General features: G+C 33.1%; 2 protein-coding genes across 3 annotated transcripts; one reads left to right on the top strand and one right to left on the bottom strand.

Annotated features, from left to right (window-relative positions):
- Positions 1-3,445: 3,445 nt before the first annotated feature.
- Positions 3,446-4,443, bottom strand: LOC129884478 (uncharacterized). Of its 2 annotated transcripts, none has more exons than XM_055958773.1 (3): positions 4,070-4,443; positions 3,939-3,990; positions 3,446-3,864 (listed from the first exon to the last, which is right to left on the bottom strand). In XM_055958773.1, exons 1-3 carry the CDS (start codon positions 4,378-4,380, stop codon positions 3,637-3,639), a joined length of 591 nt encoding a protein of 196 aa, XP_055814748.1. In that variant the 5' UTR covers positions 4,381-4,443; the 3' UTR covers positions 3,446-3,636. The 2 variants fall into 2 exon arrangements, with proteins under 2 accessions (XP_055814748.1, XP_055814747.1); XM_055958772.1 differs by having other exon boundaries at positions 3,939-4,002; positions 4,070-4,442.
- Positions 4,444-13,543: 9,100 nt separating this feature from the next.
- On the top strand, positions 13,544-14,716 carry LOC129884477 (uncharacterized). Its single transcript, XM_055958771.1, has one exon. The coding sequence runs from the start codon at positions 13,627-13,629 to the stop codon at positions 14,383-14,385; it is 759 nt and encodes a 252-aa protein (XP_055814746.1). The 5' UTR covers positions 13,544-13,626; the 3' UTR covers positions 14,386-14,716.
- Positions 14,717-15,166: the final 450 nt, after the last annotated feature.

Below are 15,166 nucleotides of genomic sequence, written 5' to 3'. Positions count from 1 at the left end.
AAAGAAGGTATAGGCTTCAATGAGATATTTTCTCCGGTGGTTCGACTCACAATAATTTGAGTGGTCCTGACAATGTGTGCTATATTTGACTTGTACTTAGAGCAGTTAGATGTCAAAACTGTATTTCTTCATGGAGAGCTTGAAGAAGAAATTTACGTGCTCCAACCAGAAGGTTTTGAATAACAGGGAAAAGAAAACTTGGTTTGTAGGTTGAACAAATCTCTATACGGTCTCAAATAGGTGCCAAGGTGTTGGTATAAGAGATTTGATTCCTTCATTATAAGCCTTAGATACAACAGACATAGTTCAAATCCTTGTGTTTATTACAAGAGATTTGGTGATGACGATTTTGTTATTTTGCTGCTATATGTTGATGACATGTTGGTAGCAGGCCCCAACAAATATCGTCTCACAAATTTAAAAGCATAGTTAGCTAGGGAGTTTGAAATGAAGGACTTGAGACTAGTAAATAAGATTCTATGAATGCAAATTCACCGAGACAGAAATAATAGGAAGATTTGGCTTTCTCAAGAGAACTACTTGAAGAAAATCTTGCGACGCTTCAAGATGCAAGACTATAAGTCAATTTCTACCCCACTTCCTAATAATTTTAAGTTATACTCAAGTATGAGTCCTAGCAATACATCAGATAGGATTGAGATGTCTCGAGTACCGTATGTATCAGCAGTGGGAGGTTTAATGTTCGTCATGGTATGTATAGGACCTGACATTGCACAAGAAGTGAGAGTGGTTAGTCAATACATGGCTAATTCTAGTAGAGAGCATTGGAATACTGTTAAGAGGATCCTGAAAATATCAAGGATACCTCAGATGTTGCAATGTGTTATGGAGGATCAGACTTTACTATTAAAGGTTATGTTGATTCAGATTATGCAGGTGATCTTGATAAAAGCAAGTCCACCACAGGTTATGTGTTTAATCTTACTGGAGGAGCTGTAAGCTGGGTTTTAAAACTGCAATCTATAGTGGCTACATCAACAACGGAAATAGAATATGTAGTAGCTACACAAGCTAGCAAAGAGGCAATATAGATGCAGATGTTACTGGAGGAGCTCGGGCACAAACAAGAGAAGGTTTCTCTGTTTTGTGACAGTCAGAGCACTTTGCATCTTGCAAAGAATCCGACATTTCATTCAAGGACAAAGCACATACGAGTTAAGTATCACTTTGTTCGTGATAAGGTAGAAAAAGATAGTATGGATATTCAGAAAATTAACACTAATGACAACTTAGCAGATATATTTACGAAGCCGATCAATAGTAACAAGTTTGTATGGTGTCGATCTTCTATTGGCTTAGCAGAAACATAACATTGCAGTAATTGGGTAGAAAGTATGGTATGGAGACTTAATTAATTCTCAATTAAATCTTCAAGTGGGAGAATGCAAGAAAGTCAAAGAAAACCAAAAAAGGAGGCAGCGTCCAAGAAAAGATGACAACAACTTTTGATTTGACAGAAAATTAACGCGTAAAATTTTCTTTACGCGCTTTTGTTTCCTATAAATAGAGGCCTTTTGCTCTCATTTGTATCATCCCAAAAAGAGAGTTATACACCAAGATAAATATTATAGTTTTGAGTGTCCTCTTTAGTGAGTTATTCCTTTTACAAGAGAGAAGTGTTTATTTAATATTTTCTCCTTATATTTGAGAGCAGTGTACTCCCATATTATAGTAAAATCCTTCTACCCCGTGGTTTTTCCCTTCTATCTGTTTGAGAGGTTTCCACGCAAAATTCTCGTGCCCAATTTATTTTCATTATTTATTATCCTATCAAACTTTAGTTGTGATGCTTCTACCCTCTAACGGATATGCCTAGATGTGCTTTCTGGGATTGTGTCTTGGTCCGGTATATATTAGTCATATTGTAGTAGCTTAAATAGGTGGTCATTGATGCATTTAATTTTCGTATTGTGCAGTTAAATGGGATGGAACAAGAACACGAGTTTCGTCTCTCATCAGTTTTTATAGTGTTTTCTGTTTATGAACGCACTATTTCTCAAGGAAATCGTTAAAACTGTATTCTTGATAATAAATGCTGTCTCTCTTGTAAATCTCGAAGTAAATATAGGTATTTACTATTCTCTTGTCTGCATTTGATGATCAACTGTTTTAAGAGGTTGTGACTTAGGTTTTTGTTCACCTCAATCTTTTGCTTGATGAAGAATTATTCCAACACTCCAATACTACTTCTATGTGTTCTTATACTATTTTATCAGAACTGGATAGAATACACACCTGAAGAGATAACTTCGTATCATACAAATTTAACCAGCGAAGAAGAGGAGAAACCCAGATCAATGGTACTAGGTGCCAAAGCATATGCGCGAAAAGTGTACAAAATGTCTTTGCAGCCAAATTCCAGAGCTTCAAGACATATACATCATGTACCAAAAATCAATCGCATGAACAATTTGTGTACCGTCTTTTAAGCAAAGCTTGAATGACCTTGACCTGACTTACGTTCACTGCTGCTTTTGCATACCAGCAATTCCCTTTTAGGAGATCCCACGTAAAGAGAAGTTTCAAAACTTTGCTGCACAAAAAGGAGACCTTCCATCTTGTATTTCCTCTCCCTATTAAGTCTACGTAACAATGGATCTACAAACTATTTGTCACCAATGGACACTAAATAAAACTTGTCGGCCTTGGCCTATCATCAATCAAGACCTACAGAAAGAATGTGTTCATAACCATAAGAAGTAACCAAGAGCATCATACATTCTGCAATAATAGGGCAGAATACCCCTAAATCAGAAACTAATTTGATTTTGATCACAGGTTCACATGCCCGAATTTTCCCTATAAATCTTCCCCTGCTATTAATGAGTTGTCTCCAAGTCATAAAGACCCTATTTTATGTTGTATTCTACAATTGCAAGTAGTATTCTGAATGTTTGGAACTTTTGTGTTGATTGTATTCTTATTCTATTCAACTCCACCATATGTGATCCGTATAATCGAGTAAATGAAAAATGGGGTTGTAGATCAAAATTGCAAAGAATCGACTTATGATAAACAGAAAAGGAAAATGAGAACATATTAACCCCCCTTTAAAAAACAAAAAATGACGGGGTTATACCTCAATATTCCCATTCAACAATTCAAAAGCTCCATGAGTGTTCCATCCTGCATGAACCAGCCTTAGTGTTTTCTTTGATCAATACAGATATTCGGCAAACAGTAGCGCACAGTTTCATCCCAAATTGTGAATCATAGAGATGTTTTCAAAGTTAGTTTCCTTCTTAAATCGTTAAATCACCAGTGTGAAGTGCACAATCCGTCATCAACTCCAGAACATCAAATCGTATTTCGAGGCTCTATTTTTATTTCCTTAATGAGAAGTAGTTCAATATGCTTGATCATCCCTTTCGCATAAAGAGGGGAAAGAATTGATATACTACTCTTGATCTGAGACTAAAGGAAATGAACTACAGCAACATGGCTTTATTATCGAGCAAGAAAATATACAATCAGAAAGGCCAAGTCATCATATTCAACACAAGAGCACAACACCCAAATGGGCATTATCAGTCTTTTTGTCCAAGATTGCAGATGGAGGCATAACCAACTTGCGCTACATTTTTCTCATTAATCTGCTATTCAATTCAAAGAAAATCATCTTCTATTACCATCCTTGTTGTTACCCGAATTCTCCTTAGAAAACTCACTTGTTTCTTCGTCACCAGAGGTACTGCCAGACGTGTCAAATTCGACCCGAATCCTTATATGCTTGTCTGAATCCTTAGCCTTGGCCTTTGCAGACATGATGGTATAAAATGTCATCTTCATCTGAGGCTTTTCCCTTAGTGAAGGAAATGTCATAGGAAATATCATCTTTACACCCTGATACAACATTCAAGAAAACTTCATATTCAAGATTTTCAATTTAGAGAAAACTTAATCGCCTGATTGCATACCTTGTATATACAATCAAGATGCAAAGCTTTGATGAACCAATTATTGATGTACCTGAAATCCAACCTACAAAAAGTATTAGTATAATTCAAGTAACTGAAGTATCAAGTTCACTCTGTTTCTTGAAACTTACCTCGGTGGATCAAGCAACACATAGTTCAGCTGTATATCTGCTTCAGGAACATTTCGCCTACCCAATTGAATGTACACTAAAATTGCACGATTCCTCTTTCGTTTTATTTCAGAAAGTTTACTGAGAAGGAACTCCTTTGTAGTTGAGTAATTCACATCGTCTCTTGAATTTCGGATGAATATATTCTTGCAGTCACCCCAAATCTCTTGTCTTTCTTTTCCTAGTTTCTCTAAGATGGAAATCCGTTTCTCCAAACGTGCACATTCAATCTCCCACATTCGGAATCGTTCCATTTTGAAAAAATAAAACATTGTTTCAAATTTTGAAAAGTGAAAGGAAGATCTATTGAAATTTGAAGCTAAGAATGTATATATATATATTTAGCGCCAGAGTAGTACACATCCAATATCTTCTTGAAAACGGTTAAAAAAAATTGGGGAAATAACTATATTAGGGATAAAAGAGTATTTTTGGACCAAATTAGGATAACATAAGTATTTTTAGATCACACTATTAATAGGGAGATTTTTATCTAATTTCACATAATTCAAAAATATTTCGGTCATTTTTTTATTTCTAAAATAAAAGTTAATTATGAAAAATTATTATTTAAAAAATATGTGCCTTTATAAATAATATTAAATTAGATGTTTAAGATGCATAATATAAAAAAATGTACTAGTTAAAGGTTGTTATTTGTAGTATGCTTAATGGGTGGAGTGATTGGGTAAGCCGAAATTCCAGTGGTATTCGATAATTCGGTATCTATTGCAAGAACAAGAGTGACATTCAAAATTACAATAACTTTAGGATATCAAACTGTTAAGTCACCCTATAAAAGTTTGAGAGAGGGTGGTAGAGATGAGAGTGAGCAGGACAATTTTTGTAAATCGGTTCGGTTTTATGCCAGGATGCTCGACTGCATAAGGCATTCATCTCGTGAGGAGATTGATGAAACAATATAGAAAAAGAAAGAAGGACTTACACATGATGTTTATCGATCTAGAAAAGGCTTACAACAAAGTCCTTAAGGAGGTTCTATGGAGGTGCTTGGAGACTAAAGATGTACTTGTAGCATACACTAGGTCGATTAAAGATATGTACGATAGAGTCAAGACTCGAGTAAGGATGATGGAGGAGACTTAGAGCATTCTTCTGTGTTGATAGAGTTGCACCAGAGATCGACCCTATCATGAATCAGTTCACGAGATCTTGTCGAAAATCCACTCGATTCTAATTTGATGGGAGTTTTTTTTTGACACCTAATTTCGGTCCTTCACAACATGATTTAATTATCAAGTTTCTTCAATTTCAAACAATTTGAAATTATTGTCTTTGAAAAATACAAAAAATATTTTATATTAGTTCTTAAGTATTTTGTTATTTTTCAAAAAGAATTTTGTATTTCTATATTTATATAGCGTTTAACTTAAAATCATCTCAAAAAAATAGTGTTTAACTTAAATACATATTTATTTCCTTTAAATTAGTAAGTTGTAGTTAATATTTAACTAGTCTTTTATTTAGATAATTAGATAGTTATTTTGTTTTATCAAATTAAGAAGCTTGACCAATTAATTTAGATTTGCTTTGGCATTACATTCATTGTAGGCTATTGTATAATTTTGAGCAAAGGTAGAGGAAGCAAATTGAGAATAGATTTATCTATTCAACGAATGAGCTGTGCGGAAGCAAATTGGGATAAATTTATTATTCGTCCAGCGGAAGTTACAGAGAAACCTGAAATGTTCAAATATTTTGATTCATTGATGGTGGTGCTGTTTATTAACTTCCCTGTAAAACCCAAAGAAGAAGGTCTTGTTACTGGAAAAAGTAGTGTCATTGATCAAAGTGTGCACGATGCATACATTAGTGCTAAGAATCACAAGCAGGGGAGAGATTTACGGTCTACATTGTTCTTCCGATATGGCCAGAAAGTGATTCGATTCAGGCAATTTTAGATTGGCAAAGGATGACAATGGAAATGATGCACAAAGACAAAAGCTGTGCCCTTAAGGCTAGGGGAATTACAACTGCTGATCCTAGAGATATGTGTGTGTGTTCTAGCAAATGAACCTTTGTGCAGTGAGTCACGTGGTTTAGGATGTTTTAAGTTGCTTAATTTGAAGGTGAAGACATAGCATCTTCCACATTATCATGAGCCTGCAGAATGATGGGATTCAATAATATTATTATCTTCTCAAAGCCTACAACAGTAAAATTTATACAACAGGCCCCAAAATCTAAAGAAGCGAATATAATTTTAGAACTAAAAAAGGGAAAAGAAACGTACCATAGCACCTGGAATAGCAGTGGGCGATACTGGATAGTGTTTTATAGAAGCGCACATATACCTCGTAGTGTAGAATTGCATTGATCTCCATCAGTTGTCCCTTGATTTTCCTTGAACATGGAATCCTATGGTGGCACATAGTTAATGCAACATGACATTTTATTTAAGAACCCCTTCGGTCGAGTTCCCATCTACATGCTACATTTGGTGCTAGGTCAAATCCCATAGAAATGTTTAAATATCAATATAGCATAAGCATTATACCTTCATCAATATATGCAAGGAAACTTCAAATATATCAGTATCTATGCATTTAAAGTCATCATGTAAAAGTCCATAAGATTTCATCATTTAAAATTAAAAAACTATTTTGAGAAAACATTTGGGCTCCATGGGTGGAAGGATCCATGGATGAAAACTCATATACCTTGAGGGAAATAAGACCCAAAGAAACTTGAAGAAGAGAGGAGATTTGAATGCCTAAATTTTGAAACCCTAGCCTTGTCTTGAGGTTCTTTGGGAAGAGAGGAATTTGTGTTTTGAGTCTAAGTGTAGAGAATGAGGTCTTGGAAGAATTTAGGGACTTTAGATAAAAGGATTCAGCCCTCAAAATGATACCATTTTGATTTAAAACTTAGGGAAATACTAGAATGCCCCTTTAAAATCTACCAAAAGAGACCTCACGGAGATCCTTTGGTGGGGTCCCGTGATAAGGGACTTAGAGAAATTCAAAAAAAGGACTTGCAAGATAGTCTTTGAAGTTTCTTCATGGACACCTTGGCGGTCCGTGAAATGCATTACAACTCGTGAAAGGTGGCCATGGTGCAGGTCCTGCAAGAGGCCTGCAGAAGTGGCCATCACTGATCACACCACGGTCAGTGGTGGTCATCCATGGACCCTGCCTTGGGAAAAATCCTGAGGGCTTTGGGGAGGGCTCACCACAGAGGGCTTCATGACCTGTGGTGCTCACCACGGTCTGTGGTCTTTTATTATGGAGAAATTAATGCAATTGAAGCTCATTTAATCGTAAATTAGAAGTTTACTGATTTAAATACATTTGTATTATAGCATGATCGAATATGTCATCTTGGATCAAAAATGATGAGACAAATTCTTGAAAATTCAATTGAACGTCCGTTAAAGTACTTGAAGATTCTTACAAATGATGATTTTTCATGTGCTGCTTGTTATCAAGGCAAATTAATTGTCAGACCATCAACTTTGAAGGTTGGAATCGAATTTCTTGTCTTTTTAGAGAGTATATATGGGATATATGTGGATTTGCTCATCCACCTAGAGGATTGTTTAGTTATTTTATGGTCCTAATAAATGCATCATCAAGATAGTCTCATGTGCGTGCCTCTTATCATCTCGCAACCTGAAGTTTGCGAAGTTATTAACATAAATAATAAGATTAAGGGCGCAATTTCTAGATTATCCAATTAAAGCTATTTGCCTTGGTAATGTTGCAGAATTTATATTCCAAACTTTTGATAATTATTGCTTATCAATTGGGATAAAAATTGAACATCATGTTATTTATGTTAATAGTCAAAATGGCCTTGCAGAGTCATTTATTAATCGCCTACAATTGATAGCAAGATCACTACTTATGAAAATAAAATTGCCGATTATTGTTTGAGGTCATGCTATCTTACATGCAGCAGCACTTGACGTCTCAGACCAATAAATTATAATATACTCTCTATCATAATTAGTATTTAGCTATGAGCCAAATATACCCCATATATGAATTTTTGATTGTGCGGTATATGTGCCTATAGCACCACCATAATGTGCAAAGATGGTCCCTCAAGGAAGATTGGGCATATATGTTGGGTTTGACCCACCCTCCATAATTGGCTAGCTTGAACCGTTGACATGAGAGTTATTTACTGCTCGATTTGCAGATTGTCGGTTTGATGAAGTAATTTTCCCACAATTAGGGGGAGAGAAAAAAAACCCAAAAGAGAAAGAGAAATTGCGTGAAAAATTTCATCACTATCTTATTTTGGTCCACGTAAACACACATGTGATAAGAGGTCCAGAAGATCATCCACTTACAGAAAATAGAAAGTCAAATGCCAGATGCGTTTTACTGATTTGAAATAGATAACGAAATCACTATAATGAACTGCTCCCATCGTTAGGGATAGGCTATTGGGGAAGGATTTTAGTCAAGAAAACTTCGGGTAGTAACTTCGAAAAAATTGAGCCTAAGCCAGATTTGGATGAATTTTGAGTCAGGTGAAATCTAGGGTGATCATGTGAATGATGGGAGATCAAATTTATAAATTAATTAGAAAAACTGATAGCTAAGGCGATACGGAGCATTTTACAGTTCGCAGAATCTCATTCAGGCGAGTAAAACTCTGGCTATCAAAGTTTGCATGTAGAGTATATTTAGATACGTCCTTGAAGGGGGGTGTTGTGAAAGGAAAGATTGGAGCACAAACTCCAAGCTCTCTATTTTTGCCTATCCCGCCAGAACGGGATCTATCCTGCTGTGGCGAGACAGTCGTGACTTAAGTCGTGAAAAAGATCAAAAATAGTCTTTTTCTATAAGTTTAGTTTCTAAAACCCCAAGAGGCGACCTAGGGTGATTTTAATTGATCTTCCGCGGATTTTCACGCTTAAGGTTACGCTTTTACTCCCTAGATTCATACTTTGATTCTTAGGAACTAGAAGTATGCGTGATAATCATTGGGGGGTGGACTAAAAATCTAAGGTGGAAAATAGCCCTAGAGTAAGATTAGGATCATGGGTTTGGCCTAGAGAATGAAATTATGTTATATTTTTTGATAGTTAGGCCATTATATTGATTCTTGATATGTATTTAATGTTTCTAGACCAAGAACGAGGAGAAAGAACTCGAACAGGGAAGGCTATTGCATTGTAAGGTTTTGAAAGCTTGAATTTGAGATAGATGATGGTCTAGTTTTATGTATGTGATTCATATACTTGTTAAATTGCTTCATGATATGCATGTGTGTATATGAATAAGAAAACGTGCTAGATTATGTGTGAAATGATCACTTGATGGCATGTTATATTGATGAACCTGTTCTTGGTGGTATAAATGTTGTAAACATTGTATGTTCTTGTGATTGTGATATCTTGGGATTTGGTATCACGTTTTGACATATTCTTGAATCGGGTGTCACGTTCTGACACGTATTTGAATCGGGTGTCATGTTCTGATACATACTTGGATCGGGTGTCACGTTCTGACACAAAGTTGATTGTTTGTAAGTTCTTTGAGAGGACCCTTGTGTGAGATTATAGCATGTGAAAGACATTGAGCCTTGATATTGAGATGTGGTTGACTTATTCTGTATATATAAGATTGGAATGCGTCGTCTCCAAAATATCAAATGAAGTTTTCATCAGGGGGAGTAAAATACGTGTTATACTCTTTTTCCCTTAACCAAGATTTTATCCCACTGGATTTTCCTGTTAACGTTTTTAATGAGGCAGCACTCAATGCGTATTACCAGATGTGTGTACTCTTTTTCCTTTACCAGGCTTTTTTCTAGTAAAGTTTTAACGAGGCACAATATCAATGGGTGTTCTGGATATCTGTGTATATTATTTCTTGTAAAGATTTTAATGAGACACATTTCACATGAACATCCAAGAGGGAGTATTATGAAAAAAAGGTAATGAATGTTTCACTTTATTTATGGGACCCACACCCACTTAATTGGTTGATGTAAATCCTGTCCTTCTGTGTCTGAGTTCGGCTATAAATAGTCTATCAATTTTGTGTAATTAAACACACTGAATAAACACATTACTCCTCTGCCTCTTTCTTCCATTGCCATTTGTCCTCTTCATTTCTTTCTTTAGTTTTAATATTTTATTTTATAACAATTTCTTCTTCTTTTTTTTGTCTTTCACTCTTTTGCAATGTCAAAGACTAGTTTTTTTAAATAAAAAAAAATTGTATACAAGGTCTTCTATAATTTATACACTATAGAAGACATTTCATGCCTATCAATCAGGAAGCTGGGGATTCTTTTATCTATTTTATGAATAAGGTGCACTATCTTATTATTTATTTTTATATTATTTTTTTTGGGAGGGGGGGGGGGGCGGAGGGGGGAGAATATATTTTGGCGCATTCAAAAAGGTAATTTTTCGAACTTAGTAGTAAGTATTAAACAAGTTATTATTATGGTTATAAGACCATACTAATAGGTGGGCATGGAATACTTAAATAGTAACATTGGGGAAAAAATGACAAAATAACGTGAAGAAGAAGATGAGGAAAAGGGCTAAAGATGAATAACCAAAGGGGTGGAGGAAAAAGACCAGTTTCTAATATTTTTTTGGCATGTCAGCTACTAGAATGGTATTAAATTCATTTTTAATAAATCGTCCGATTAGTTAAAATGTGTAATCGACTTTTTAAGACAAGTTTTAAGGTGCATTTGATGTCTTTTCCCTCTCATGTTTCTATTTGTTTTGAGGAAGTAGATCTCTCATTTTCATGATGTAAGAGAGTTGTTTTTTTTCATTTTTCTGGCTGGGCACAAATCTAGTGGGCTGAACAAAGAATTGGATCATGCTAAAGAGAATACTGAATTGGGTTTCAATTCGAAGTCCCGTGATTTTAATTATAATATCTTTACAACGAAAAATAAAGATGGGGGAAATGGACGAATATATGATCCATTTTGCTTTTTTTGACTCAATTAAATGCTATTTTTTGGCCATTTATATCTATCCAAATCAAAGTTGCATAAATGACAATTATATGAGTACATAGCTATTTCATTAACTGTTTCGAAAGTGGCATAAATAAAAGTTGTAATATATTTAATCGCCATGATTTTTTTTTTATTTTTTTTACTATTGAAGAAACCATTACTAAATCAAATCAAGTCGCAAATAAATCAAAAGGAGAAAATATGAGGCCCAAGCTCAATGATTTTGGTTAGGGGTGGCCTCCAGCCAAATTGAGAAATTCATCCTTCATTCTGTTTTTTTTTTTGTTATGAAAGGCAGACCTAAATTGGTACACGCCAATTCCATTTCGCTAGATGGTATGGTAGATACCAAATATCATTTCAAAACTGAAATTTTTCACACTGTAGTTTGAATTTTACGGTATTTGGTTTGTATTTTTAACAAGTTTGGTATTTGATATTTATAAAAAAATATCGAAATAGTAAATACCATACCAAAGTATATAGTTACATAAAATTCATATATATGTAACTATATAATACTAGCAAATATATAAAATAGTAACTAATTATTTAAATGTTGAAATTTTGATTACTCTATCTTTATTTAAATGTTCTTTTTAGGTGATTGTTTAACAAACATAATTGTTTGAACTTTATTTTGAATATTTTTTTATATGTATAAGGTATTAGTATAATATAATTGAGATGTTTCTTAAAAAGTCAAAATCATAATTATTTATTATATGAGTATATATAAGTTGAAGACCTGAAGTTGGCCAAACTGTGATAACTGATTTATAGTATGGTAAAATATCGAAATCAAACTTTAAAATACCGAACCATACCGAATTAACTTGATATGATAATGATATAATATTTTTAAAAACGTAAATCGAAATTACCGAACCAAACTTTTTAATACCGTATCATGCCCATCCCTAATTTTGGCCATGTAGTAATGAATTATTAAAAGTGGAAATTGTGTGGTTTCTTTTATGAGAAAAAATAAAATAAAAAAGAAGTGGTTTCTTTTGCTTCCTTTTGCTTTATAACGAAAAATGTTGGCCCCTTTAATGTCTCAATCACGGTCTCAAATATTATACCAGAAACATTTTTTTATTTGAACTAAAATGTTCATATTATTGTTTTCTAATTTGTTCCTCTAGTGACACTTTTTACTAGACACAAAAATTAAGAGGAAAAGAACTACTTTTGAAATTAGTTTTAACCAAACTATAGACATTTACATCACTATAAATTATTTTATTATAATTAAAAAGAGAAATTGAAAGTTAATTAATTCTAATTATAAAAAGATGAGATTTTTTTTGAGACTGATAAAGTACTGCATAATTTATAATAAACCTCGAATAATATGATATAAATATTTTCCATGAACTGATAAAAAAAGAAAATATACACATAAATTAAGACATCTCAAGTGAAATTATCTGCCATAAATTTAAATTAATCAAGACCTAAAAAGGCTAAAAAAAAGTAAAATTGATCCGACCATTATGAGCCCACCATAATCAAAAGATAGATACTATGTTTTTCCTGTGAAACGTTTATAAGGAAATAAAAGTGTAGGAAAACCGGGATGCGGCAAATGACAATATGACAATTTCTTAGTTTGTAAGGAAGATAGGTGAGGCTTCCAATATTATATGTACACTTGAAAATATACTTCGGAATTTAGTTGTCAAATTTTAACTTGACATATTTATTAAAAAAAATAATTAATATAATAAATTTATCATTTTACCTATATTAATTAATAGGGTCTCAAATATATTTACTAATTATATTTTTAAGGACATTAACTCAACGTAAATAAATTAAAGATATAATAAAAAAAAATATTTCCTTGACATAGGTATTATTATAGACATATACTATACAGTATCCCAATCTATAAAGCATAAAAAAATAATAGTATCTCAATTGGAACGGTTGAGTCTAAACTAATAGCTCGGTCTCTTTTTTGGTGCGGAAAAAATAAAATTTAATATTTACTTTATTTCAATTTATTTATCTTATTTTTTTAAAATTTATTTTAAAAAATATTTTTTATTTTAACTTTTATATAATATATTTAAGATCATAAAATTAAAAATATCCAAAATTTAATAACTTTTTGATATATTCTACGTATTTTAGTTTAAGACATTTGAAAAAATCCACTCAGAAAAAAAATTATTGTGATGAATATAGTCATATAACTTGAAGAAGTGGAGTTGCTCTAATGGAAACTACCTCGTAAAAAGGTGTGAACTCTTAGTGAAAGAGTAAAAAAAACACATGTAGCTTAGAAAATATATTAAGAAATTTCTTTCAATGTAGCCAAAAGAAGAAAAGTTAAAGTGAAAACGACAAGCATCTATTTCAACAATTAACAAAAAATGAGAAAGAAGAAGAAAAAAAATATACTTGGATAGCCTATATATATACTCCCACGTCGCCCCAAAAATCCCCAGAATTTTAAAAACAAACATAAAAAAATAACAAAGGAGGGTTCACTTCTTCAGAAACTTTTCTTCCTTAATCATTTGTGCTTGGAGTGAAAATACATGGAATCCTTAAATTTCCACAACATCAAAATTGAGAAAGCAAATGCTATATTAAGGTACAAAAAGCGTCAAAGAATGACAACGTGGTTCCGTTTCATCGAACTCTGCCTATTTTTCGTCGTAATCTCAAGATTTTCCATTCAATTACCACTCTCTTTCGAGCTCTGGACGGATTATTTCAAGGGATTTGGTGTCACCCTCATTAGTCCTCGATTCGTCTTCGTCCTTGTAAACGCCATTGTTATCATCCTCTTCTTTAAATCAGGACATTCATCCGCTAAAGATGGTTCCATGGACAACATTAAATTCGATTTGTACGATGAGTACAAGCAAGCGTGTTTGATGAACAAAGAGGCTTATTATGAAAAGATCGAAAAACAGAGCAAGAGACAGAGGAAACAGAGCATTTTGGTTGAAGTGGCTAATTGTGAACAGAGCATTTTGGTTGAAGAGGCTAATTGTGAACAGAGCAAGAAACAGAGCACTCTGGCAGAAAGACGAGTAGAAAAGGGAATTCATCGCAGCCATTCAGACAACGCTTTAAATTCGTCCCATAATGAGGAAAAAACAAGAAAAAGAATGATCCGGTCAGCTACAGTTGGATGCTTGAAAAATATAGAAACCGCGACAAGGAAGATGACAACAACCTCATTTCCGGAAGATAGGATGAGCAGTGACGAATTCAGGAAAACGGTTGAGGCATTTATTGCAAGACAACAAAGATTATTGAAGGAAGAAGAGTTTTCAATTTCAACATAAGAGATAAATACAAATATTTTGGAAGAAACATCAGAGTTTTAACTAGCACACTAGGTGATCGGGAAAAAAAAAATAGTTGAGAAAACAAATTAATTAGTATAAATGTTCACTTTGGACGAGTTATGCGAATCATATTTTCATGAGCTGATGGTTAAGGATTGGCGAGTTCTTGTAGTAATACACTACTTTTAACTTTCAATTCATAAGAAAAGTTCTAGTTTCATAACAAAACAAATATACTTATGGCAGAGAAACACAAGAGATTGTTATTCGTTTAACTAAATAGAGCCAAACATTCATTATTTCATATTATATAGTATTAGTATATGTACCCGTGTGTTGCACGGATATTTTAAAATATAATAACTTTAAAATTTAAAATAACTAATTCGAATTATTATTATTTCAGAAGTGCATGTATAATCATATATAATATTTTTGATTTTATATATACACTTAATGCTAACAAAATGTTACCCTAATCTATGTGCAAGGATGATATATTCTTCAATGACACCAAACATCGTTCTAACAACTTCTCCTTCTCCTAGTGTAGTGAAGATTAATAGCATATATGATGTTTGTTGAATTGATATTTGTGATAATTAATTAAATTTTAAATTCATAGATCAATCCAAAACATAGGATTAAAAATATTAACTCTACTTTTAGCTAAAATCTAAATATAATTTGAAAAGCATGTTGCAACCTCTTTAGTACACTCCTCTCTCGTTAAAAATAAGACGATATTCATTTAATCAAATATAATTTCATAAAATAT

This window comes from Solanum dulcamara, chromosome 4 (assembly GCF_947179165.1).
Source record: "Solanum dulcamara chromosome 4, daSolDulc1.2, whole genome shotgun sequence".
Classification (NCBI taxonomy): Eukaryota; Viridiplantae; Streptophyta; class Magnoliopsida; order Solanales; family Solanaceae; genus Solanum; species Solanum dulcamara.
This window is presented reverse-complemented; position numbering and strand designations above follow the sequence as displayed.